The following is a 24,012-nucleotide window of genomic DNA, read 5'->3' on the forward strand; positions in this document are numbered from 1 at the left end:
AATAAAACTTTTATCTTATGAACAAAATATAAACATTTTTTAATTATTTTTTAATTATATTGGCTGATCAATAATTTGTAGAACATTTTAACACATTTTTTCGCTACATTTGTAGCTTGCTGGAAACTAGAAAGCTACAAGTATTTGGGAGAGTACACATTTACAAAAGAAGTATAGAAGGAAAACGTTTGCAACAAATTGGAAGATATGCCAAAAATTACAAAAAACAGATAAATCTGAAAACTTGGTGAGATCTGGCAGAAAACGGAAAATAAGTACTCACAAAGATCGGATAACCATTAAAGAAGTAAAAAAAATCGATTATTGCACAACAAATCAAAGAAAATCTTTGTCTACTAACATCAATCACGCAATAAATTGATTTCATTTTGAGAATTAATAATTTGGGACAATAAATCAAAATTCAAATTGAATTTAAAAAAAAGGGGAAAAATATGTATGGAGGAAAAAGAAGCGACACTTTCAAACAAACACTAATAGCACCGCACCCATTAACAAACACGATGGTGAGAATATAATAATATGAAGTTGTTTTAATAACATTCAAGTTGGTAATTTAACTATTACTAATGATACTATATTGTTAAATATATTGAATTATTGAATGAAAATTTATTTCAATCAGTTGAAAAATTTGGAACTGACAGGGTTTACGTATTTCAACAAGATAACGACCTGAAGTACACAAGAATAGTTAAAAAATGTTTTAAAGAAAGTGGTATTTCCATAACCTTTTGATCACCCCAAAGCTCGAATTTAAATCCCATAGAATATTTATGGGATGAATTAGATCGACAAATTCAAAACAATCAAAAATTTATAAAATCGAACTTCATTGCAACATTAAAAAGCAAATGGAATGAAATTACAACAGATACTTGGAAAAAATTAATGCATAGTATACCTCATCACTTTTTAGAACCAAGCCTTATTAAAGCCAAGAATTATCAAACCCCTTAATATTTAATTTAGAGTTTATATATTTTTGTTGTATATCATAGAAATGCTATGTTTAAGCACGGTATAACAAGAGTTGTAGCATCAAAATCGACGTACGTCGCAACACACGTTATTTCAACGCTCGTGTGCCCTCAACCTAAAGTAAGCGCCAAGCAAACTGGCCCATCAAGACCATTCCCTCTATTATGAAATCACTTTGAACTTTAATTGTTTTTAGCCGCATGGTAAAACATGTTAAACTTATAGGAACGTAGTACAACTTCTTTCAACTTCTGGCTGTCTATGCCAGTCTAAATCTATTTATCTGTCTCTTTCACGTTTATTTTCAATATACAATATTTAATAGTATAGAAGTAAAAGTATATCTTACATATATACATATAAATGTGTGTACACGCGCATGTGTCCGTCCAACACTCGCCACGCAGCTGAATTTGAGACAAAAAGGACTTATTTATTGGCTTGTGTTTCCAAAACAATCCTATTTGTAAAAGGAGCTCCGCATCAATTGTAAGAGACATGATTTAGAAAGGGACTAATAAAAGAGGGTATTAACCATATTGAATGCGTGTCAGCAATTAACGACTCTATATCAAGGTGGTAGAGATAGAATGCAGATCTGATCTAAAACAAGGAATTGAGCGATTGAAACGCCGAGTGAACGATAAATACGAGCGAAACGTAGAAGCGAAAGAGACAGCGATACAAACAAAGAAGGTTTACTTCTCAACAGCCCAGATAGGCCAGTTCGAATGGCGTTCAATGAAATAAATACATTGTTCCATTAGTAATTCTTACTTGTATGTCTGTACTTCTTGAGCTGTTTGATGAAGTCAAAGCAATCATAACCTAACAAAAGTACCAGTTGATTCTCACAGTCACGATCATCCCCAGCATCTTTCAAAACTGCTAATACTTCTGCAGCTCGTGCCTGTGAAACCATTGCATCATCATAAATCCTGCTTAATCTTCTTTGCAACCAATATGCATCTATATCTAATGGATGCAATGGCTTTTCTTTTTTCATTTCTTCTGCACCACCAAGCTAAAAAAGAATGCAATCATTTGTTAATAATACAAACTATTATTTTTGTACTCTTGTAACATTTACTCTCATAAGTTTCTTTATAAAAATACTACATATTGTATATTCTTACATTTTCAGCATGAATAGCTCTGTCATCGTTAGCTTCTTCACCTTCATCACCTTCATCATCATTTTCCCTTATCTCTCCATAAACATCTTCATCATCTTCTTCACTACTTTCTTCAAATTGTACATTAATTCCATATGTTTCATCAATATTTTCTTCATTTGCAGTATTCTTTTCATCATTTCCAAAGTCTGTTATCTTTTTTCCAAGATTGACCAACAGTGCAAACCTTTCTTCTGCTAATGAACCCAACAATAGTTCTGTTTCCCTTTTCTTCTCTTTTTCTTTAAGTCTGTCATTTTTCAAAACTGCTAATACTTCATCAGCAGCGCCACATAGAATGTCTCTAGGTTGATCTCCTAAAGCCTCTTGGATAAAACTCAATAATACTTCATAAGTCTGTCGTGTTTCTTGCGTTTTAGGACGATAGACAATTCCAACCATTTCATCAACACCTTCAGAAAGTAATGTTGCACCTTTCATTCGTGTAAAGTCATATTGTGCTTCATCTCGCTTTTGACGCCTATTAAACATAAAAACTAATTTTATATATACGGAATGGTAACAAAAATGTGGGATAAATTAAAAACTTATTTTTCCTTTCTCATTCAGAACTTCAATATTGAAATATAAACATGTAAAGTTTTTATATCTCGTAAAGTGTTATTTAATACCGTAAGTGTTAATCTCGTAAAGTGTTATATACTGTATGTATATCATACAGTAAATAAATTAAATACATTTGAATAAATTAATACAAATAATATAATACAGTACACAGATACACATTTCTCATGTGTGAATATATGCATACGCAACACACAATCAACTGAGATATAAATAACACATATCAGAATCATATCAGCAAACTTATAGGTACATCTACTCTTGTGTATTAAATGCATAAAATGAAACATCATATGAACCATTATACCAATTTTCTTATTATACCAATAAGAACAATTTTACAACTTTATTAATTTTACTTTATTAATGAACAAAGATTTAAAGTAGAAAATTATAGGGAACTAAACAACATTGAGAAGAATTATTAAATATGGCTTATAAAATACTGTCTCTAGTAACGATTGTTAATATCTAATTATTTTAACTTGAAAGTCATTGAAAATCTATGTATCATTTGTCATTAATATTTACAGTTTTGATTGAATATAAATTAACACATTTTTGCATATATATAATATGTACCCTATGCCATTAATTATTTCCATTTAGGTGGAAAGTTATCAACCTCTGTACCAAGGCCTATCCTTGAGAAAGTTAGTATAAGTGCTAACAACTTTTTTAAATGAAATGAACTAATATTAGTGCTCATATTAATACAATCTTTTAAATTAAAACATTATGTTATTATTTTATTAGGCTTTCACCAACTTTGAAAAATTAACCTGATAAGTTTCTATTTTGTAATTAGGTATTTAATTTTTCTTCTCAATTTTATTTGCTTCTTGTAATTTTCTACTCTTAATTTTGAATCATTATTTATTTAACTGTGTTAAATATTACATATAGTTATTATTACTGAGAATTTCTGCATACATTTTTTAATTTTTTAAGATATGTATTTCTAAAAAGGATCGCAAACACTTGCAATTAAAGTATCAAATTAATAAATTCACAGAATTATTTTTATTGACTTTTAAATTTATAAATAGATTAAAAAATTGTTAAAAATCATTAATACTTACTTGACTTTTCGTTCTTCTGCTTTTCCTGGTTTGGTACGTTGTGCTCTATCACCCATACGTGTTCCATCAAGTTTTCCAACAAGCGACATAACCTCACCGGTAGCTTCATCTCTACTACGTCTTTCTATTAATCTCACATCAGCTTGTAAAACAAGATTAGAATTCTGAAAATATAAATAAATATGATTGATAAAAACACATAAAAAAATTCTTTGGTTTAGTATTTTGTTTCATAAATATATGTAACAATATCAATATATCATACAGTAAATAAATTAAATGCATTCGAATAAATTAATACAGATAATATAATACAGTACACAATCTATGACATAAATTATAATAATCTTTCATTTTGGTTAATAAATATACTAACGGCTTTATACTCGTATTGCAATTGTCTTGCTGCAGCATCAGCCATGATTATTTTCTGATCCTAAATAACTGGAAAATTTCAAAGCGAACACAAATATTTTCTCATAAACATTGTAGGTTCTCCTTTTTTATATTCACTGAACAGTAACTAAAATATAACTTATTTGTTTTACATTTTTAATTTGATTAGAAAGTATATTTGTTATGTTCTTTATCACAAAACTAGAGAAAAATTGATATATAATTCCTACAGAATATCTGAATATTGATGAATATCCATATATGATACTAGTCACGCAGAGTGAACTGCACAGCGAATCATGGAATTTTCCCCACCATTCTATACTAATGTAACAGTGCGTGTCCATGAGCTCGATACTTCGACAACTTCAGGGAGTCGAAAACGAAGAATGTATGGCTTTCTCTCTTATTTTCGTAAGTGCCATTTACAAGAAGACAAACTGGAAACAGAAGGTTGTTCAGAATTCGCATTACACAGAAAAAGATTGTAATAAAGAAAAATGTCAAAAATGTTTTTAGAGAAAAACATGCTTTAAAACTTGATCACATTTTGATTATTAAAATAGTCTTATAAAAACTTCATATTTGAGTTTTATATTCTCATCTCAAGATCTGATTAGAGAGAATTAAATTTTGTACAAAAGTAGTAAATAAATTTTGTTCCTATTTTATTCTAATAACAAAAAAATTAAATGAAATATTCATTTCAAACGATCAACGGCATAAGTCTTGTCTACCTACCACATTTAATGTAGGTACAATATATATAAAGATGTATGTATATGAAAAAGAAAAAAAAACGCACGTAAAATTTAAACAAAACATATAGAAATTAATTTTTATTAAATCAAAGTAAAGTAACATTCTTTGAAATGCATAATTGTTAAACATAATAAAAAAATAAATAAACTATCATAATGTATCAAAAAATTTGAACGTCAAAGTATTAATCCACAAATGTTTGTTAGATAAAATGCTTAAACACGAACAAAAAATAAAACAAGTGAATGTGATGAGATCAACTGTGTTATTTTTAACTAATAACAGTCTACTTCAGACAGTCAAAATGAAAAATCAAACATTTTTATCCGAACGAAAAGTTATTGTAAAATTACAGAAAAAGATAAATTTGAAATAGGGATGGAATTTCGAGAGTGTAAAAGTGTATGTGTGAAGGAGAGAAAGTGTGTGGGAGTGAGCAAAAGAATGAGTAACTCTACGTTGAGAGTGTGGCTAGATTTCATTCCCTAAATCGCTGACTGAAAAGAATGGAAGAAGGCATACAGTGGGAGCCGTCCCTCTCCTTCACGCATTGTGCGTTGAAGGCATTAATTGTGATGTGATTTCGATCTTCTTTCACTGTAGTGCCTTCAACGCATTAGATCTTCCCAGTCAACGATTTAAGGAATGAAATCTGGCCACATTGATTTTGACCACCAACTGCTTAGGGACATAGTCTATGTTCGGTACAGCACTTAGTCTGCTGAGCTGGAGGTCGCTGCTGAAGAACTGGCCGCGACTGGGACCCTGGGACCCATACCGTGTGCCTAACCAAATCTGGGACTTTCAGTCCGCGGCCTATTTGTCTTTTCGACGTTACGAACAAACTTTTCGAAAAAGTCCTGGCATCCTACATCATCGGGCACCTGTCCGATCTGGCTGAGTATCAGTTTGAATTCTAGAAGGGATCATCAATGCGATTCATTGCTTTCAATCCCTCTCAACCTCAGCTGCTTTCAGGGGTGAAGTGGCATTGGCGATGTTTTTGGTTATTGCTAATGCCTTTAACACCTTACCCTGAGGAGAAATTAGGCGACTCGAAGCAAGGGATATCGCTGATGGGGTGTCTGGTCTAGTCTGGGTCCTGACCCAAGGAGTCCTCAAAGACTATCTCCGGCAACTTTGTAACCGTTATTTGGAGTCTAGACGATTCCCTTTCCAATGGAAGGTAGCTAGGCTCCTATCGTGAGATGGGTCCGATCTAACTGATTGCCAATTCGGGTCCTGGGAGAATCGGTCGATCGTTCACACAATCTGCCACGTCCGGTCCTTTTCGTCCTCGGCCGTCTCTTAGAACAGGATGACAATGGTTGCATCCCTGGGCATCACCAACGCCTTTAACACCCTACTCTGGGAGGCAATTAGGCAAGAACTCGAAAATCATCGGGTTCCCGCCTATTTTCGGGCGGTGGTCGGGGACTACATCTGCGACAGATGAATCGAGTGTCCGAGTCAGTGCGAGATGGTGCAAAAGGAGGTGCATGTTGAGGTTCTGCAGGGGTCCGTACTGGGATCCCTACTTTGAAATCTCGAGTACAACTCTGTTCTGTGCACAGAGGGCGGTGTCAATCTGATGTGTTACATGAACGACACGTTGGAGCTGGGCATTGGGTGTCACTAGAAAAGGTCCATCTAGCGGGCCGATGAAGGAGTCCGGCTCGTTATAGAAAAGATCAGGGAGTTAGGTCTCGAGATGGCGGTCCATGAGACTGAAGATCTGGCGTTTTATGCTCTTTGACAGGCATCGTTACCGCCCTCCCCCCTGATCAGGATAGATAAAACTAATGTCGAAGTGAAGTTACAGATGATGTACTTGGGATTAATTCTCAACAGCCACTGGCATTTCTAGGAGCACTTCGCTTACCTGGTTCCGCAGCTGGAGAGAATCGTCGGCGGACTGGACGGACTCCTTCCCACACACGAATATGATTTGTTAAACAGTCCTTTAGGGGGCCCCTGTGGGAATGGGGAACTTGACCGGAGACGGTCACATGACATGGCAATGTTGCGTCGGGTACATAGACGGTTTGCACTACGGGTCGTTCAGGGATATAAGATTGTGTCCTACACGACGGCGACCGCCTTTACGACACTTCCCCGTTGGATTTGCTTGTAGGCTCTCACGCGGTCGTGTTTGACGACTGCTGCAAGTCTTATAATCGGGGCTCGTTCTGGAGGAAACGGAGTGTGGAACCCTGATGTTGGACTTAGCAGTTCATGTTGCTGCAGTGACCACCGCTGGCCAGCGAACTGTTGAGGTTGTCCGGCCGCTCCTCTTGGAATGGGTCAGCAGAGGCCTTGGTAGTTTCACTTATCGCATAGCTGAGCGTAGTACAAGCTATGATCGGTGGAGAGAGGAAACAGATAGTCATGAGTTCCTTCTGGGAGCAGGTAATGCTGTAGTGCTGTGCTCCTAGACACAAGGGTGTGATACCTCTCGTGTTTCTGGAAGCATCAGAAGCTTCGTTAGCTAGTGGTTCCTGGTATTTCCCCAACAAAGTACGAGGATAGTCGCCGTGAGAGTTTTAATGGGTAGGTTCTACAATCCGAGTTTGGTTGCAGTGAATCCTACACAACCTTGATCCCACCCCAATGGGTCGGAAAGTCTTTTGAAGATTTCTCCCATGAAAAAAAAAGGTCAGTACGGAATGAAGCAGAGAGAGATATATTCTTATATGGACTATGCCAGTGTCTGTACTAGGGTCTCTGCTATTGAACCTTGGGTACAACACCGTTCTGCGAGCCGAAGATTTCCCCGACGATGTTAGCGTAACATAGTTAAGCTAACAACACATTGGTGTTGGCTGTCAAGGATCATGGGGGGGGGGGGGGGAAAGGGCCGAGAACGGTACCCTGGGTCGGTTCTTTCCCAATCTGGAAAGTCGAGTGACCGGGTCCACCACTTCTATATGGGAATGGTCCACTTGGTAGTTCTGTACGAGGCCTCCGTGAAACCAAGCGACCTACCCGCCTGACAGATTTGCTCATAGTTAACCGTGAATTTAGGTCTCACTGTATATCACTATGGAGGTTTTAGTGAGCAGAGAGATGATGAAATAGTAAATTCCCATATTCCCTCCGATCTCACTCCAAGGAGTCAAGAAAGTGTTAGAAAGATTATCTCCTAATATTTAGAATACATATTGTAGGATTTATTTATTAACCTAGTATTTAGAATAATTTTATTTATTAGTTAGTAGTGGTGGTGGTTATAAAATAAGGATGAATAAAGTTCTAGGATATATGTGTATTGAATGAGGTAGTAGTAGGAACAAAACATTAACAAAGTACACAATTAATAACTACGCTGACTACGCTGTTTCTTCTTTACGCGACACGACACCCTTCGACACTTTTACAGCAAGGACTCTCAATGACTCCCAAAGACTGCCCTAAACGCTCTTCTCTCAAACCTTATATCTTCACACGCATTAATTCCCTTTCATTCTAATCCTCAGTCTCTCTCATTTTAGATATCTAGTCACGTTTGCTAATCTCAATCGCTCGTCTTTTTTACACACTCTTCACTTTCTCCAAACTACACACATTTCCTTTCACTCTCATACACTCCCACGCTCGATCGTCTTGCAGGACCCCCTGTGAAGGATTGCTCGTGCCCTTCGGGAGACCTGGCGATAGACCGGCGCCAAAGTGTTTACCGCACTCATTACATTCTTCTAGGTCTGCACTCGAAGCAGGCCCAAGTGGAAACGGAAGATTCCAATACCACGATATTATTTTTCATTTTAACTTAATTTATTCTTAATAGTACATCAAATAAGTTGATAATTCCTTTCCCAGTTTTAAAATAATCTTCTGTCTTTATTACAGAATAGATATAGAAGATTGTCAATTTAAGTTTTTACAAAGAAACATCTCGTAGACAACTAATTAAAAAAAAAAGTTGTAACACGTCTTTTGTGATTTTGAGAATGGATTTAATGGCATTATCTCTTAAAAGTCAACTTTTTTTTTATTATAAACCTATATCTTTTATTTCAAAATTTTATTCAACAAAAAATATATATAACTTTTGTTTGAAACATTTCCTTGTAAAACCTCTATTCTTTAAGATATTTAGAGAAATATCTACAAAATGATTACCTAATAGAATTCGAGGCGTATTAATATTTCTCTTCATCTTATGTTAGTATTTTTAATTTGTTTTGATTTTGCAGAAACCTATTCGCTTGTATCTGAACACAATTACTGACAACTTGTATCTGATTAAAGTTTTATAGATCAAAATAGAAGTAAAATAATTCATATTTATGGTGAATAAAAATAAAATATCGATGGTGTCATTAATTTGTATGATTTATAATTTGCCGGAAGAAGATGTCTATTACGTTATTTATTTTATTTTGTCATTAGACAATTTTTCCAAAATAGAACGAAAAAAGGTGTACGAACACATGCACACTACAAAAACAACTACAGTTCCTGTATTATAAACCATACCAGTAGTGCGGGCAAAATAGAAAGTAACATTGTAAAGATGTTTATAAGGTTGGAGGAACTATACAGTGTCAAATACAGTACTTACACCGAAGATGGAAATAGTAAAACTTACAAAGGTATTTTGGGTATTAATCCACATAATAAAGACTTTATTGTTCAAAAAAAAAGAAAAGTAATACCCTAATACTCGCTGCAGCAAAGAACATATTGATTAATAATCCATTCATAGATGGACAATACATATGTACGAAAGCACATAGTTTTTAAAATGTAATTTATAAGACAAAAGTACTAATATTTATAATTGTAGGATAGTTTTGTAAGTTATATCGTAAAATACAACAATATTTCTTAATATCTACAATTACAATTATGTCTTTTGGAAAATGTTAATTAAATGTTACCCAAGTGAAAATACGCTTTGAGAAATTGTCATAGATCAGTGATACAGTGATGCGCATCTGCTTGCACAGTACGCAGAAATATCATGCAAAGAAGAAAGGGTAACTCAGAACATGGCGATTTTTCCTTCAATTAGCCAATATCTATCTGAGCCGGTGTACGCTAGAGTGTATGATGCACGGAACAGATATAGGCAAAGTTTTTTTTTCGAATAACAGAAGATAGATAAAAACAATGTATAATGATTTATTTGTAACGTTTATTTGATTTAACAGTTTTTCGATTCAACGAAGGATATAAAATTGTTTTATAATTCATTTGTTTTTATACGAGGAATAAATTAAAAGTTCTGTATCTTTCATTCGTTATTCGAAAATTTTATCTAGATAAACATTATGTCTACTGTCCACCGGGATGGTAATTGTGTATAGACGTGTCAATCACGTATGCTTACATGCTTGTATACATTGAATAAGTACTAACATTAAGTTTATATGTAAATACAGAGATTGTTCGTAATACTATTTACAGTGCAGTGTTACATGAAGACACGTTATTCTTCTGTGAAAATTTCAACTTACACATGTAAGTAGTCATTTATGATCGACGGCATGCAGCAAGTGATACATGCTGTTCAATTTGTATACTATTATGTAAAAACATCTTGAAAATAATAATTATATTGATAATAACGATATATAAAGTAACGTAAATATTTATTAATAACTTTTCTACAACAGAACTGTAGATTGGTTTTTAAAATTATATGAAATGAACGGAGGTGTGGCATTTTAAGCGATTATATATGTCGTACGCTTTCTTTTTACACGCGTGGGCACACGTGCACACGGTAGTGGCGATCATTTACACACATATGTGCACGCACGAGCAAGCGTAATCGTCTCAAGGAACGAAGCTCAGACATACATTTAAAATCGAATGATAGTTGCGATTATTAAAGCAGTTTTATAAATTTAATTTTTATCGACACGTTATACTACATTGTATATGTCAAAGTGTGGTTATGTGACAAGATGTTTTAAGTTCTTGTATTCCTATATAAGAATAACGGTATCCCGCATCTGTCGATCTTTAGCGTTTTCACATTTGCTCAGGGTAATGTGTATAAATTTTATATTTTATTTTGAAATATATTTCAATTTAACTATTATACCTACACATGTGTACTCTATTTAAGTGTAAAATAATACTGTAGATTGAGTATGAGTTTTAATATATTTACATATATCGAAGTTCGTGTCATACTATCCTTTTTTCGAACATAACCTTAAATAAACGCATGGCTATTTCATCTCACTTTGTTAAGCTTCTCATTTATTTTTCATTAATACTATAAATTACAGGCTAGTAATACAAGCAATTGTTTCATTCAAGAACTCGAAGTCATATCATGGAAACAGGATTTTTAAATTTTCATGATGAAGAACACTTTTCAGATTTCTCATTATCTTTGGATCAGGTAACGCATTTAATTAATTTTTATTAACAACTAAGCAATTACTTCTCATAATTTTATATATAGGCTCTTGTGCTCTCTGTGTATGTATATGAATATTCATTATACAATTTAATTAAGCTTAAAGATATAGCTAAACAGATGCCTTTTTTCTATAATTTAAATTAATTAAATTTATTATAAAACTACAAGATAACATGCATTATATGTTTTTTGTCAGTTTTTGTAAATAATTTTATAATAGTTACCATTCGTGTATGGTGGATTTTTAAGCATACAATACAATTTAACATTAGTCTTTCAATCATATCTTGTTCCTCATTGATTTTCCTCTGTCAATACATTGAAAAAAATATTTTACATTTGTATTTTTTTTCTATCTATGTTAATTTATTACCTGTGATGTGCCTTTTTATCAGACATGAATGTCTTATTGATTTTCTCTAAATATATAGAAATGTATCAGTTAAGTTGAAGTTATAAAGAGTTTTTAATCTGTTATTTAATTCCTTACAGTTTGATTCAGGAGATTACAAACTCAGCAGCTTATTGTATTTCTACTTATTTGTATGTGTACGATTAAAACAGTTTGATACGTACATTGTACGAATTAAATTGTAAAATAGTTCAACACATATAAATTGTATATATTTTGTTTTATAGTCATAATTTGATGCAGTAAAATATTTTTTTAAATTAATATTTCGTTGTTTGAAATTACTAACAATAAATTTAACCCAAGTTAAATTATGATCCAAGAGTTCTTAAAAATTTTATTTTCCATTTATCAGTGATTATTAGTACTATTATTAAATAAATATTATTTGTATTGTAAGCTACAAAGTTCGATATAATAATTAAATATGGTGATGATACACTTTTTATATATACTATTTTGTATCATTAAGTTATATTAAAATAACTATTGTAAAATATATCATCTTTAACAGAATTTAATGGAAAAACCTCAAGATTTATTAATGCACATGGTTGAAAATGATTTTGATTATATGGAAACACATCTTGATATTGTAAACTCTGATAGCTTATGGAGCAATGAACATGAGTAAGTAATTTATGTTATATTGTATCAAATTTCCAGAACAAAATATGTTAATAGACATGTATTTCAGACCTACTGGCGATATGGATGAAATATCAATTTCAGAAATTCCTACAATTTCCAAAATTGATAATATTAAAGAAGATTTTGCAAAAGTTCTTACAGATTGGCAAGAACATATTGGCTATTTACAGGTGTCCACTAGTATTTTACGTTTATTATTTATTATTTATAGAATGAACTTACACAACCTGTTTTTAGGCCACTGATATGGATGAATACATGGATGTAATAGGATTAAGCATGAATACTACTGATAAAAAAAGCTTTTGTATTTCAGAAAGTGTATTTCATGATGAACAATCAATACAAACATTAAAATCTGATTATTTAAAAACAAATCAAAAGAATTTAGGAAAAAAATCTCTTCAAAGCAGTCAAAATACTGAAGAACCAGAAAGTAGTAGTAAAGACATAGGTTTATTTAATTTAAGTTCATATTGTCATTTAATTAACAATTATTTCTATTGTAATACAAGTTCACATTTTTTATAGAGGGTGCAATAAAACAAAATTCATATGATAAAATATGTGATGAAGACAGTGATAATAAGAAAATAGAAACAGTGTCTAAATCATTACCTAAGGAGTCCAAACATACAAGAAAACAAAATAAAATTAAAAAGGATGTACCTAAGTATGAGAGCATAGGAATTAATATCACTGCAAATGTATTAATGAAGCAAAAGAAGAAGAAAAAAAATTCTATACAACATAATAAAAATATAAAGAATACTAATTATGATAAAAATGAGTCGATTCCAAATTATTTACCAGGTAATACTTTTTATATTTGGAGAAATTTTAAGTAAATAAATTTACAAAAATGTATTGAAGGTGATTAATATTTATTATTATAGCTCTGGAAGCTGGAACCGTTGAAAGTTTATTAGAACAATTTGAAGCTTCTGAAAATACTGTAATATCATCTTATACATCTACCAAAATTAATACAGAATATGAACAAGATTTACACATTAAATCTACTAAAATTCAACAACGCATAAAACAATCTGGGATCACAACTACAAAAACATCATTATCACAAATTTCAAATTTGCATAAGAATATTAGGAATATTAGAGATGCATTACCTGAAAGAGTGATTGAAAAGATAAAGGTAACTATATGAAAAATTAAATATTATAAATCTACGCGATAGTTATTGTGGGTTATAAATAGTTAAAGTAATCTCCTGACAAATAAAAGATCCAAGTTTGAATCTTGGTATACTAATTTAATTGCCCAATTTTTTTCTTCTGCATAAATAAAAATTTTATTAAGAATAAAATTAAATTTATATTGAATACATTATAATATAATTATAATATATTAGACATCTAGAAATAAAAAGCTGATTTCATTAATACCATCAATGCCGAATGCACAAAGTAGTGGCCGCAGTAATGGAACACGCATGCAAGATGCTGCTGCAACACTTTCTCGAAACAAGCTTCTGAAAATAGTTGAGTATAAAATTAATTAGTAACGTGTTTTCTTTTTTACAAGAACTGAAAAAGTAATACTGCCATCTTCATAACTGGAATTTAAATAAGGATATTTTGTTAAATGGAACAGAAAATTTAATCCTTAAAATGAATTATTTTGTTATGTATATACATATGTGTATTAACAAAATTCACCACATACTTCTGCCAACAATGCATAAAGTTTTTAAAACAATCACAAAAGAAATGTACTATTGAAATTTGTTGCAATATAACAATGCTATGGCATAAACCTTACAAATCTACCAAAGAGATAATTATGAAGTTGGATCTCATCATCTTCAACTATACAATTGAAACTTGATTTTATACGATATTCATGTTTTTCCAAAATTGGAAGAAATATTTTTGTGGTTTAAGATGTAGTTTCAAATGAAGGGATGATAAAAACTATAAGGACTTGATCCAGGAAATTTATTTTTGTAATGATTTCATTCAACTTGTTTGCAATTAATAAAACAAACTGGTCAATCATTATATTTGACCAGTAATAATGATTACGTGCGTGATTAAATACAGGTAACAAATAAATTAATTTTAAGGGTTAATTTCATTATGGTGTTTTTATTTAAACTAAAGTTATGGTGGATTTATTAGCTTTTAATTCTAGTATACACAGAGATAAATTTAACATGTTAACTGCCAAGTATGAGTTAATTTATAGTTGTCAACCTGTCGACGGATGCCATCTATAAATAACTAATGACTAACAGGCATATAAAAGAAAAATAAATATGAGTAAGCATTTAAAACTTATATAATTATTTATAAAAAATAAAATAAATAATAAAGTTATTACATAGCTGGTACCTATATGAAAGGTGCACTTTATACAATGGGATTATGGTAGTCAACGTGTTAAAAAGAATTTAATGATATAAATACTATCTTTTTCAGAAGTGTAAATAATAACTATTTCATTGTGTTAGGTGACAAATAATACTAAAAGTAGAGCTATTGACGGTGGACTAGTCCATTTGGATCATGATTATTGTAGTAATAGTAATTCCTCATCTAGTTCAGATAGTAACAGTGAGTATGAAAGACAATTTAGCGACAGTGAAAAAGTAACTTTATTTAAGAATTATGGCTGGCAACCATCTCATTCTCATACAGCATGTGTTAAACAAACATTTTCATCACATTTGGACAAAACTGTGACAAAGAGAAAAGAATATTCAACTGAAGGGACTACAAGAAAAGACGATAGTTTAGAATCAAGCAAAGTAAGTGATAATGAAGAAAAATCAGAAGGTACAGTGTTTAATGGTGTTCAAGTTAATGGATTTATGAAATTAAAAAATGAAATTAAGAATTGTGAGAAAGGAGTACTAACTGAACAAGAAAGTAATCAGAATAATAATATTTTAAGTAACATATCAAATTGTATTAACCAAGTTCACAGTGAATCTTTAAATACTTCAACACAAAAAATGAAAATACGTTCAGCTTTAGCAACAAGTATTTTGCAACTACAACGAGATGTTTTGAGGAAAACAAAAACTGTAAAAACAGGAACTCAAAAAACAAAACAAATGATTTCTGTATTAAAAAAGCCACTTAATATTCAACTACCAATTTTAATGACTACCTCTAATGAAAGTATAATAACTATTTCTAATGCATTAAACGATAAAGTACACAATATTATTGTTCATGATACTGAAAAAACATTTCCAAAAGAAGAGGAAAGCAAACCTCCTCGTAGAAAATTAAATTTGGCCGAATACAGAAGTAGAAGGGAACAAAATCGTAGTGATAATAGTAGAACAAATTCACCAATACAACCTATGACACTGGTATATGTTCATCATGCTTCTACCACAACTGAACCTATCAAAGACGATCCCGGGAATCTCATTTGGTCCGAAAGAGAAATTGTATCAGTTTTAAAACCAAAAATAGACATAGACGAGGAGAAAGTTCGTCCAAAAGCAGTCACCTGTAATGTAGGAATACAAACTTATGAAACTGTGTTTGAGTTTCCTTCAAAATCTTTAATTGATGTTGATGAAAGATATGAGGAACAAAGGTAAAAGTTAAAAAGTACATGTTAGGTATACTTGCCATAAATATAAGACTAGGACTACACGGATGTATTTCGCCCGCCGCGTACGATACGCGAGAAATGGTGTTTTTGTAACGTATCAAAGCGTGTTCCACGTTTGTATAGTCAATTGCATTAATATACATGGTTCCCATTTCAACGAAGAAACTGTGATGTGTAAGCCGCAGCGTAGAAAGCACCCGTGAAGTTCTGTCGTAAGAATAAAAGTGATGTACTTGTATCATATAAATATTATTTTTCTATAATTTGTTTAAAAAATGTTTAATACTTTTCAGAGAAAAGCGTACTCTAAATACAAGCCCACAGTCTTGTAGAAAAAACAGAATTAGTTCTAGTTCAAGTCGGTCTAGATCAAGAAGTAACAGTAAAAGTGGGAGTAGAAGCAGAAGTAGAAGCAGTAATAGTCGAAGCAGATCCCGTAAACAGAGCAATACACGTCATCGAAGAATAAGCCATCGTCGTAGTTCTGTCAGTTCAAGTAGTAGTTGGTCATCTCGTTCACGTTCACGTTCAAATACTAGATCTACTTTCAGTTCAGGATCAAGATACTCACGATCACGTTCTAGATCGTCTAGGTCGAGGTCGAGGTGTTCCTCTCGATATTCTAGTTGTTCAAGGTACTTATTTATAATATATATAAAAGAGAAGATAAACATTATTGTTTGATTAAAAAAGCTACAACAACCATAATTGTAGATCTTCATCTCGTTCAAATTTCGGAAGGAGTAAATGGTCAAATCGGCGGAAAAAAGAAAAACGCTATCGTCGAAGTTACGACAGGCAAAGACGACATTCCTCAGGCAGCTATCGTAGTTATAGAGGTTGGAAAAGGTAAATAGGTTCTATTAATGACATTTTTTAATAGAAGAAAAATTATTTATAATTAAGTAGCTCTAACTACTGGTGATAATATTTAAATATAATTGCTTAGAATATGTTATTTAATTATATTTATTTACATCTTTACAATTTTTATATTCTTAATTGCATTAGATCACCGTCAAAATCTTACCGGAAGTCGTATGAAAACTGGTATGATAGAGAAAAGCAAAGACAAGTAGAAGAACGAAGGGTGATTTATGTCGGTCGTTTAGATGATGGAATTACGAATGCTGATTTGCGCCGAAGATTCGAAATTTTCGGTTCTATAGTAGACATTAGTATACATTTCCGTGAACATGGGTAACTATTTTGATACTGTATAATATTTTCTTATATTATTAAAGATATAAATATCTAAATTTTTCAACATATTTTAGTGATAATTACGGTTTTGTAACATTTGCTTATAAAAATGATGCGTATGAAGCAGTAGAACATGGTAATGACGATCCAACTTTACCTAGATATGATTTATGTTTCGGTGGTCGCCGAGCTTTTTGTAAAGTAAAATATGCTGACCTTGGTAAGAATAAATTATATTTTATACGTTGAGTTGTATGTTCTATTTAATAAGATTTTAGTTTTTTTTTTTAAATCAGAGAAATAGTACATAAAATATTTTTACATATGACTATATTTTGAATATAAAGATGTCATTTTGCTAAAATAATAAATGTTAATCAATTGTAGATAATACTATATTTGAACAAATTTTGTTTAACATTAGCAAATTAAGTATACCAATATTCATTATACTTAAATTATGACTAATTTATTCACTCTGAATATGTTTTTCTATCTTCTTAACTTACTTTTATTTATTATTGTTTCTAATACAATATGCAAGTTTTGATTGCATTATGTATTACAAAATAAAAAAGTTGTATGTGGGAATAATTGAGTCAATATATTAAATGTAATACATTATTTCTGGTAGATGGCATGGCAAGCAACACTTCTAATAGTGCACACATACCACAGGCCAATGAAGATAATACGTTCGATCTCCTACTGAAGGAAGCAAAAGCTAAGTTGCATAAAAGAAAGGTTTGACATAAGTTCTACTTATTAGTTATAAATGTAATTTAAAAACTAGTACAGATATCGTTATCGATAATATTCCAAACAAAAACAAGCGAAATGGTGTACACTGGTATTCTCCACTAGTTAAAATGTAGTAAGAATTACGACGTGATTGTTACAGAGTATACATAACTGTTGCGATAATTTTATGTCACCTGTAAAAAACATGTACGACTTGACAGCTATATATTTCGAAGTAATCCTAAATATCAATATTATTGAAATGTACAGAGTATCCCATTTAAATTTATGATATTTTCAATAATAATGAAAGTATCCAATTTTGTTCAACATGAAAGTCTGGTTAGTTAATGATGTATACTTATAATAGAATTATTTTAGAGTATTATTCTTATTTTTATTAATAATTTATTGAAGTCATTACAATATTAGTTACGAATTCCTTGAAAGATAAACACATAAGTGCGTTAAATAAAACAAACTAATTGTATTTTGAAAATGTTTTAACTTGTAAAGTATGAGTTAACATATTATATATTGCTTTCAACACAACTTTCACGTAGAGAAGTAAATGTATTTTCGTTACCTTTGAAGGTGCTGTGACTTATTACAATGGTATGTAAGTAGCATATATGAAACTTATAAAAGGGGTCACGATTTAAATAAATGAATTTTGTACGAAAGCTAGCTCAAATAATAGGGGTCGATAACTAGTAGAAAACTGAACATAATGTGTATTAGTTGGTCAGCTATTTTTATGAAAAATATTTTTTGATTTAAAAAAGATTGTTATATATCAACAGTTTTGTTAGAAAATTACATTTTTTGTACTGTTTAGTACTGGAAGTAAGATGTTGCATTTTATTCTCAATAATAGAGGTTGGTGTTAAGAATTCAAGGTATAAAGTTTCTGGTTTTGAATCTTGTAGGGATTAGCTTTTGTTTCTTCTAATTTTTATTAAATTCCTTTTTGCATCTCTATATTTCAATATTTTAATATATGTAAATCATGAAACGATACAATACTTTAATTAGCGCCATGTATTTTATTGATTATTTACTAAGACTCCTTATTTGTAATATTAGTTACAAACAGAACGTAAAAATATAAGTAGACAATACATACAAATTTAACAGGTGAATGAATAGTTGTACAAGTATAATATACTACAAATATACATACTCGTATGTTATGATAAACCTTAGGATATAGATGATCAAAATTCTTTTTGTAATTTTTTGGTCTCATTCACCAGAATGATTCCAGTGTGTGTGTGTGTGTGTGTGTGAGCGAGTGAGTGAGTGAGTGAGTGAGTGAGTGAGTGAGGTTTGCGTGTGGGTGGGCGCGCATGCGTGTGGGTGGGCGCGCATGCGTGTGCGTGCGCGTGTGTAATTCCTGTAAAATATGAGCTCGATTGGATAATGGGAAAATGTGCTTTAGGCCTTAAAATTTTACATGTAAAATTATGTTTGCGAATCCGCCGTTGCTCTAACTAACATACTAAAATTGTCCATTTATCTGATTATTACATCCTTTTTTTTATCTAGTGGTATGTAGGCGATCTTTTAATACTCTTTTGGATGGATTCGATTTTAATATTATCTGTGACCGCATTGAGGCCACCTCGCTGGGCGCGGCCGTGCGTACAATCATTGCTTCGGAGTTAATAAAATGAAATCCAATTTAATACACGATTTAAAAATATATATTATTATTTGTAAGAAAAAGTATTAAAGTAGTAGGTACAAAATTTACTCTTATCAAGAATCGATTATTTGTCATCCTGCGTTAATTATAAAGTTATTTTCCTTTTATAATTAGGTAAGCAATGTGGATTTTCTTACGATTTGTAATATATATTGCTCCTGATCTTCACTTTTTTTAATTGCTTTATTAGAATCTTTCATCCGTTTAAGACTCCCCCCCCCCCCCCCCCATGTATCATTAAACACTTTGAGTTTAATGAATTGTTTACAATTCGTAATGCCTTTTTAAAGCTATTGTTTTATCATTAAGTTGACAAGCTTGTGGTTAAAAATACACAGTTTGAATTATATTTATCTGTTTAGGATTTGCCAAAGAGATTTACGTGGATCATTAAGGTTTCATCTAGCAGACAACGGTAATATAACAACAACGACGTGTCATTTTGATGCATTTCGATTGATAAGGAAAGTTATAGAAAGCCTTTACATTTTTCTTCTATTACTTGTACTGATTTTTATCTATTTAACCAAACAAATATATATCGAAATTCAGTTTCTTCAAAGCTTTCGAATCTTATAATTCTCTATGTAGATATGTACGTAGGGGGCATTGTGAGTTGCCCCTATTTCTAGAGGGCACTGTGAGTTGAATATCATGGTAAATTATGCCTAATTTTTATTGGTTACTTGTCTCGATTGCAAGTTCCGCTTGGGGAATTTATTACTCTGAAATTAGTAGAACTGTATACAGGGTGTGGAAGAAATATAACCATGAACAATTTTTTTATAAGCGTGTTGCTAGCAACTAAACTTTGTTGTTGGAACAATTCACGCAAATAAAAGGGAACTACAAAAATTAGCGAAACAGAAAAAGGACAATATGATGACATGTTTCTCAACAAAATTATATTGTTCAAATAATTGTACTTTGACAATTTACAAAGCTAAATCAAATAAAAAAGTACTGATTTTTAGTTCAATATATAACTTTGTAAAAGTTGAAGAAAATGTCCGTATAGCAGAGGAAATTAGATTATATAATAGCACCAAATTCCGTGTAGATATGATCAACTAAATGGCCATAAAATACACGGTGAAATCTATATCTTGAAGATGATCTTTAATGATTTTTTTCATTATCTTAGACTTAACCGGGTTAAATGCTTCGGTTTTATATAGAGAAACCACTGGAGAAGGAATTTCGGGACAAGAAATTTTATTTCGATTGGGAGAGGAATTTACTACCGAATATCAAAAAGAGCAACAGCTAGGCAAAGAAGATCAAGCAACACCAGTCACAAATATAAGTACAGGTTTACGCAAACAGAAAACATCCCAGATAAGATACTGCAAAAACAGTAAGACTAACAAAATCTGTCCAAAATGTAAAAAATAGGTATATGGAAAATCTGCAATCAAGAAGCCTGTTTGTAAAATGATACGGCGCAAACACATAAAATGTACATTATTCACTTCTAAATAATAGAAAATATCTTTTTCACCCAACGAACAGAGCAGGGGAGAAGGTAAGGAATCATGTACAAATCCCCAGAAAAGGCATCACTTCTCCGGGAACACATATAAACAGACTCAAGGTGAAACTTTACCAGTTGTTAGAAGACTCACTGTCCGAAACCGCCGTCGCAACAACCGCGTATCAGTAGTGTCAATAAAGTGGATCTTGAAAATAATCGTGTGACTCTTTACTTTGTAACCTTACCAATGTTACAAGCCAATTATTGGTCAAGGAATTGATTGTATTTATAATTTTGGCTCACCACGTAGCACTTTGTTGTGGAATAGATTCGAATTACTTCTTAGTAATTTTCATTTTGCTAACAACTCCACTATTGCTGAAGGTGATAGTCTTGAAAAAATATATCCACTGTTCAACAAGATGCATAAAAAGTACCAAGAAAAATTCACACTGGAGAAAATATTGTTATATATATATCAAATAAATCCCACAAATACGGTATAAAATTATTTAAGTTGTGTTTCCTTAAAGGATATATATAGTCAATGAAAAGTTATTGTGGAAAATTAGCTAAAACAGTCAGAGGAACAGAATTTGCGCACAGTGTATGTCAGCATCTTGCACATAAGCTTTTGATTAGGATCGAACACTATATATTGACAATTTTTATACCAGCTATGAAGTTGCTGTTTCCTGTCTTAAACAGAAGACTTGCATAGTTGGAACAGTAAGAAACAACAAAATATTTGGACACGTAACATTATGTAGTCTGTTTCTCTATGTACATATATACATGTAGGTATATGTATACGTCGTTTAAAACGATTTTAAATAAGTAATTTTCTGTAATACGTCTCCTCTTCTATTAATCGTAATTGTAATTCCTTTTTGGTCTTATGGAGGTCGTCTAAATATCACATTTCAATATCTTTCATAAATTTTCTATGAAATTTAAATCTGGTGCTTGTGTGAATGCTGAAGTACTTTTGGTCAATTGTACAATAAAAATTCTTGAATCATTCTTGACTTGTACTTGGGTTTATTATTGATAAAATTTAAAACTATCATGTATACTCATACTCTTGGGTACATTTATTAAATTTTGTTTTAATATGTCTAAATATTTAATTTCACAAAAAATTCCATGGATAAAAATTAATGTTTCGCCATTATATTTTATTGTCAGCCTCATATTATTTATTTGTAATTGCTGATTCGATTTATGCCACACTAATTTTCGTCTGATACATTTAGAAATGTGAAATTGACTCTCATTCTCAAAGATCACATGATTGTGCTTTAGAAATAAATTCTCTAGCAAATGTTAAGCGTTTCTTGCGATTGAATTCGTTTATGTACTTTTAGCTTTTCCATGCCTCTATTATTATAACCAGTTTTCTTTTAAAACATTGCAAATTGTATTCATGTGTATTTTCTTTCCAGGTTCTTCAAACATTTCTGCAGTTAAGTTAGGGGCATTTAATCCTGGATTAATTTTTATTTAACTAATAAGTTTTCGCTTATAACGAGTATTAAGAAAATCCGAACGTCCTGTTTGAGGAACAAATTCAAATCGATTTCCATTATTATATCGTTTCGTAATATTGACTACAACAGTACTTTTACTTAAATTTAACAATTTCCCAATTTTCCTATATTATTTTTCTTTATCTCGATTATATACCACAAGTTGTCGAACGTCAAATGAAATATTTTTATATTTGTGACACATTTTCACAAATTTATCTATATAGGAACGATGAAATTTATTGTGTAATTGATTGAAGTTTGTTTACAAACAATCATAACTGACTGATGAAGGAGGTAGCGAAATAGAGGGAGACAATTAGAAACACGCGGGAGGCAGATCTTCATTGGCGTAAATGCAACATATTATTATTATGCAATAGTTAGATCTCATACTGAACAACAATTTTTGCTGTTTTCTTACAATATGCCAGGAAAGTATTGGTTATATAATCACTAGTAGAAGTAAATAAAATTTTTTTCAGGAACAAAAATAATTTAATGAAAATATAATGTAGAAATAAATAAAAATGAATTTTCATTGATTTCAAAAGAAGTTATATACAGTGTGTGACACATAACTGTCGCTACAATTTTTCAGGCACTTTCAATAGTATGATGAAAGAATGTTTCATATAAAAGTTAATCAGTTCGGCCAGTCGCAGTTGTCACCGCATAGAAAGCCGTGTGCGAGCACAAATCTCACGGGGGCAGCCCCGACAAGACGGTCGCCGCCTCATAGAATAATGTCCTATTTTCGCGGGCGGCAGCCGTAGAAGCAGCCCGCTTGTGGACCCGGTGCAACACAGTTTGGTTGCTTCGGAAAGCAGGCAGGTCGCCCGTTCATATGTGGGGGGGGGGGGGGGCATATATAGGGCTACCGAATGAATCATACCTAATTAAAGGCGGCGAACCTGGGAGCAGGGGCCCCGCAAGGTTGGGGAGGAGAGGAGGGGGAGTCGACCTAGAGAGCCGACGATAAATAAAACCTTCAACCAACCGCAGGGCCAGGACCCCTTAAAGCACCAGTGGTGTGGCTGTTGTTGAAGGTCAGCCCCAGGTACTCTATAATATTTGAGACTTCACCTCGACAATGGCTTCATTGTCCTCTCGAACCAGGGGGGGGGGGGGGTTGCAGCACCGCAGATGCCAAGCATCCCCTCCTCTCCCTAACTGACAACGAGGGGAGCACAGGTAACACCCCCCCCCCCCTGGTAGCCGCGTTTTCCGGAGCCGTAAGCTGCTCCTCCTTTCCCCACCTTTTTAAATTTTTACGATAGGAATTATGTATGGAGTGCGGCCGGAACTTAAGTCCA

The 24,012-nt window shown here is 32.1% G+C and overlaps 2 protein-coding genes across 11 annotated transcripts in view; one reads left to right on the top strand and one right to left on the bottom strand.

Annotated features, from left to right (window-relative positions):
• L(3)72ab (U5 small nuclear ribonucleoprotein l(3)72Ab) overlaps positions 1 to 4,471 on the bottom strand; it is a 47,329-nt gene extending 42,858 nt beyond the window's left edge. Inside the window, exons 1-4 of the mRNA XM_076320970.1 lie at positions 4,221 to 4,471; positions 3,845 to 4,008; positions 2,139 to 2,658; positions 1,780 to 2,026 (exon numbers count right to left, since the gene is read on the bottom strand). Of these exons, the coding sequence (XP_076177085.1) occupies positions 1,780 to 2,026; positions 2,139 to 2,658; positions 3,845 to 4,008; positions 4,221 to 4,265 (976 nt within the window). The 5' untranslated portion in view covers positions 4,266 to 4,471. The remainder of the gene's footprint in view (positions 1 to 1,779; positions 2,027 to 2,138; positions 2,659 to 3,844; positions 4,009 to 4,220) is intronic.
• A 5,859-nt stretch (positions 4,472 to 10,330) lies between these two features.
• LOC143151298 (uncharacterized) lies at positions 10,331 to 22,107 on the top strand. 10 transcript variants are annotated; one of them, XR_012993281.1, is made up of 16 exons: positions 10,554 to 10,999; positions 11,248 to 11,363; positions 12,311 to 12,426; positions 12,494 to 12,617; positions 12,685 to 12,901; positions 12,979 to 13,260; positions 13,344 to 13,603; positions 13,820 to 13,948; positions 14,921 to 16,023; positions 16,335 to 16,676; positions 16,756 to 16,890; positions 17,053 to 17,241; positions 17,319 to 17,464; positions 17,879 to 17,988; positions 20,056 to 20,785; positions 20,872 to 22,107. XR_012993281.1 is itself a non-coding variant. In XM_076320308.1 (16 exons), the coding sequence occupies exons 2-16, from the start codon at positions 11,295 to 11,297 to the stop codon at positions 19,651 to 19,653; spliced, it is 3,198 nt and encodes a 1,065-aa protein (XP_076176423.1). In that variant the 5' UTR covers positions 10,554 to 10,999; positions 11,248 to 11,294; the 3' UTR covers positions 19,654 to 19,752. The 10 variants fall into 10 exon arrangements, 9 of the variants coding, with proteins under 9 accessions (XP_076176416.1, XP_076176415.1, XP_076176417.1 ...); XM_076320308.1 differs by lacking the exons at positions 20,056 to 20,785; positions 20,872 to 22,107 and adding an exon at positions 19,534 to 19,752 and having other exon boundaries at positions 14,921 to 15,245; positions 15,390 to 16,023; XM_076320306.1 differs by lacking the exons at positions 20,056 to 20,785; positions 20,872 to 22,107 and adding an exon at positions 19,534 to 19,751 and having other exon boundaries at positions 10,555 to 10,999; positions 14,921 to 15,023; positions 15,108 to 16,023.
• The last annotated feature ends 1,905 nt before the right edge of the window (positions 22,108 to 24,012 follow it).

Source organism: Ptiloglossa arizonensis, chromosome 9, assembly GCF_051014685.1.
Source record: "Ptiloglossa arizonensis isolate GNS036 chromosome 9, iyPtiAriz1_principal, whole genome shotgun sequence".
NCBI classification, from domain to species: domain Eukaryota; kingdom Metazoa; phylum Arthropoda; class Insecta; order Hymenoptera; family Colletidae; genus Ptiloglossa; species Ptiloglossa arizonensis.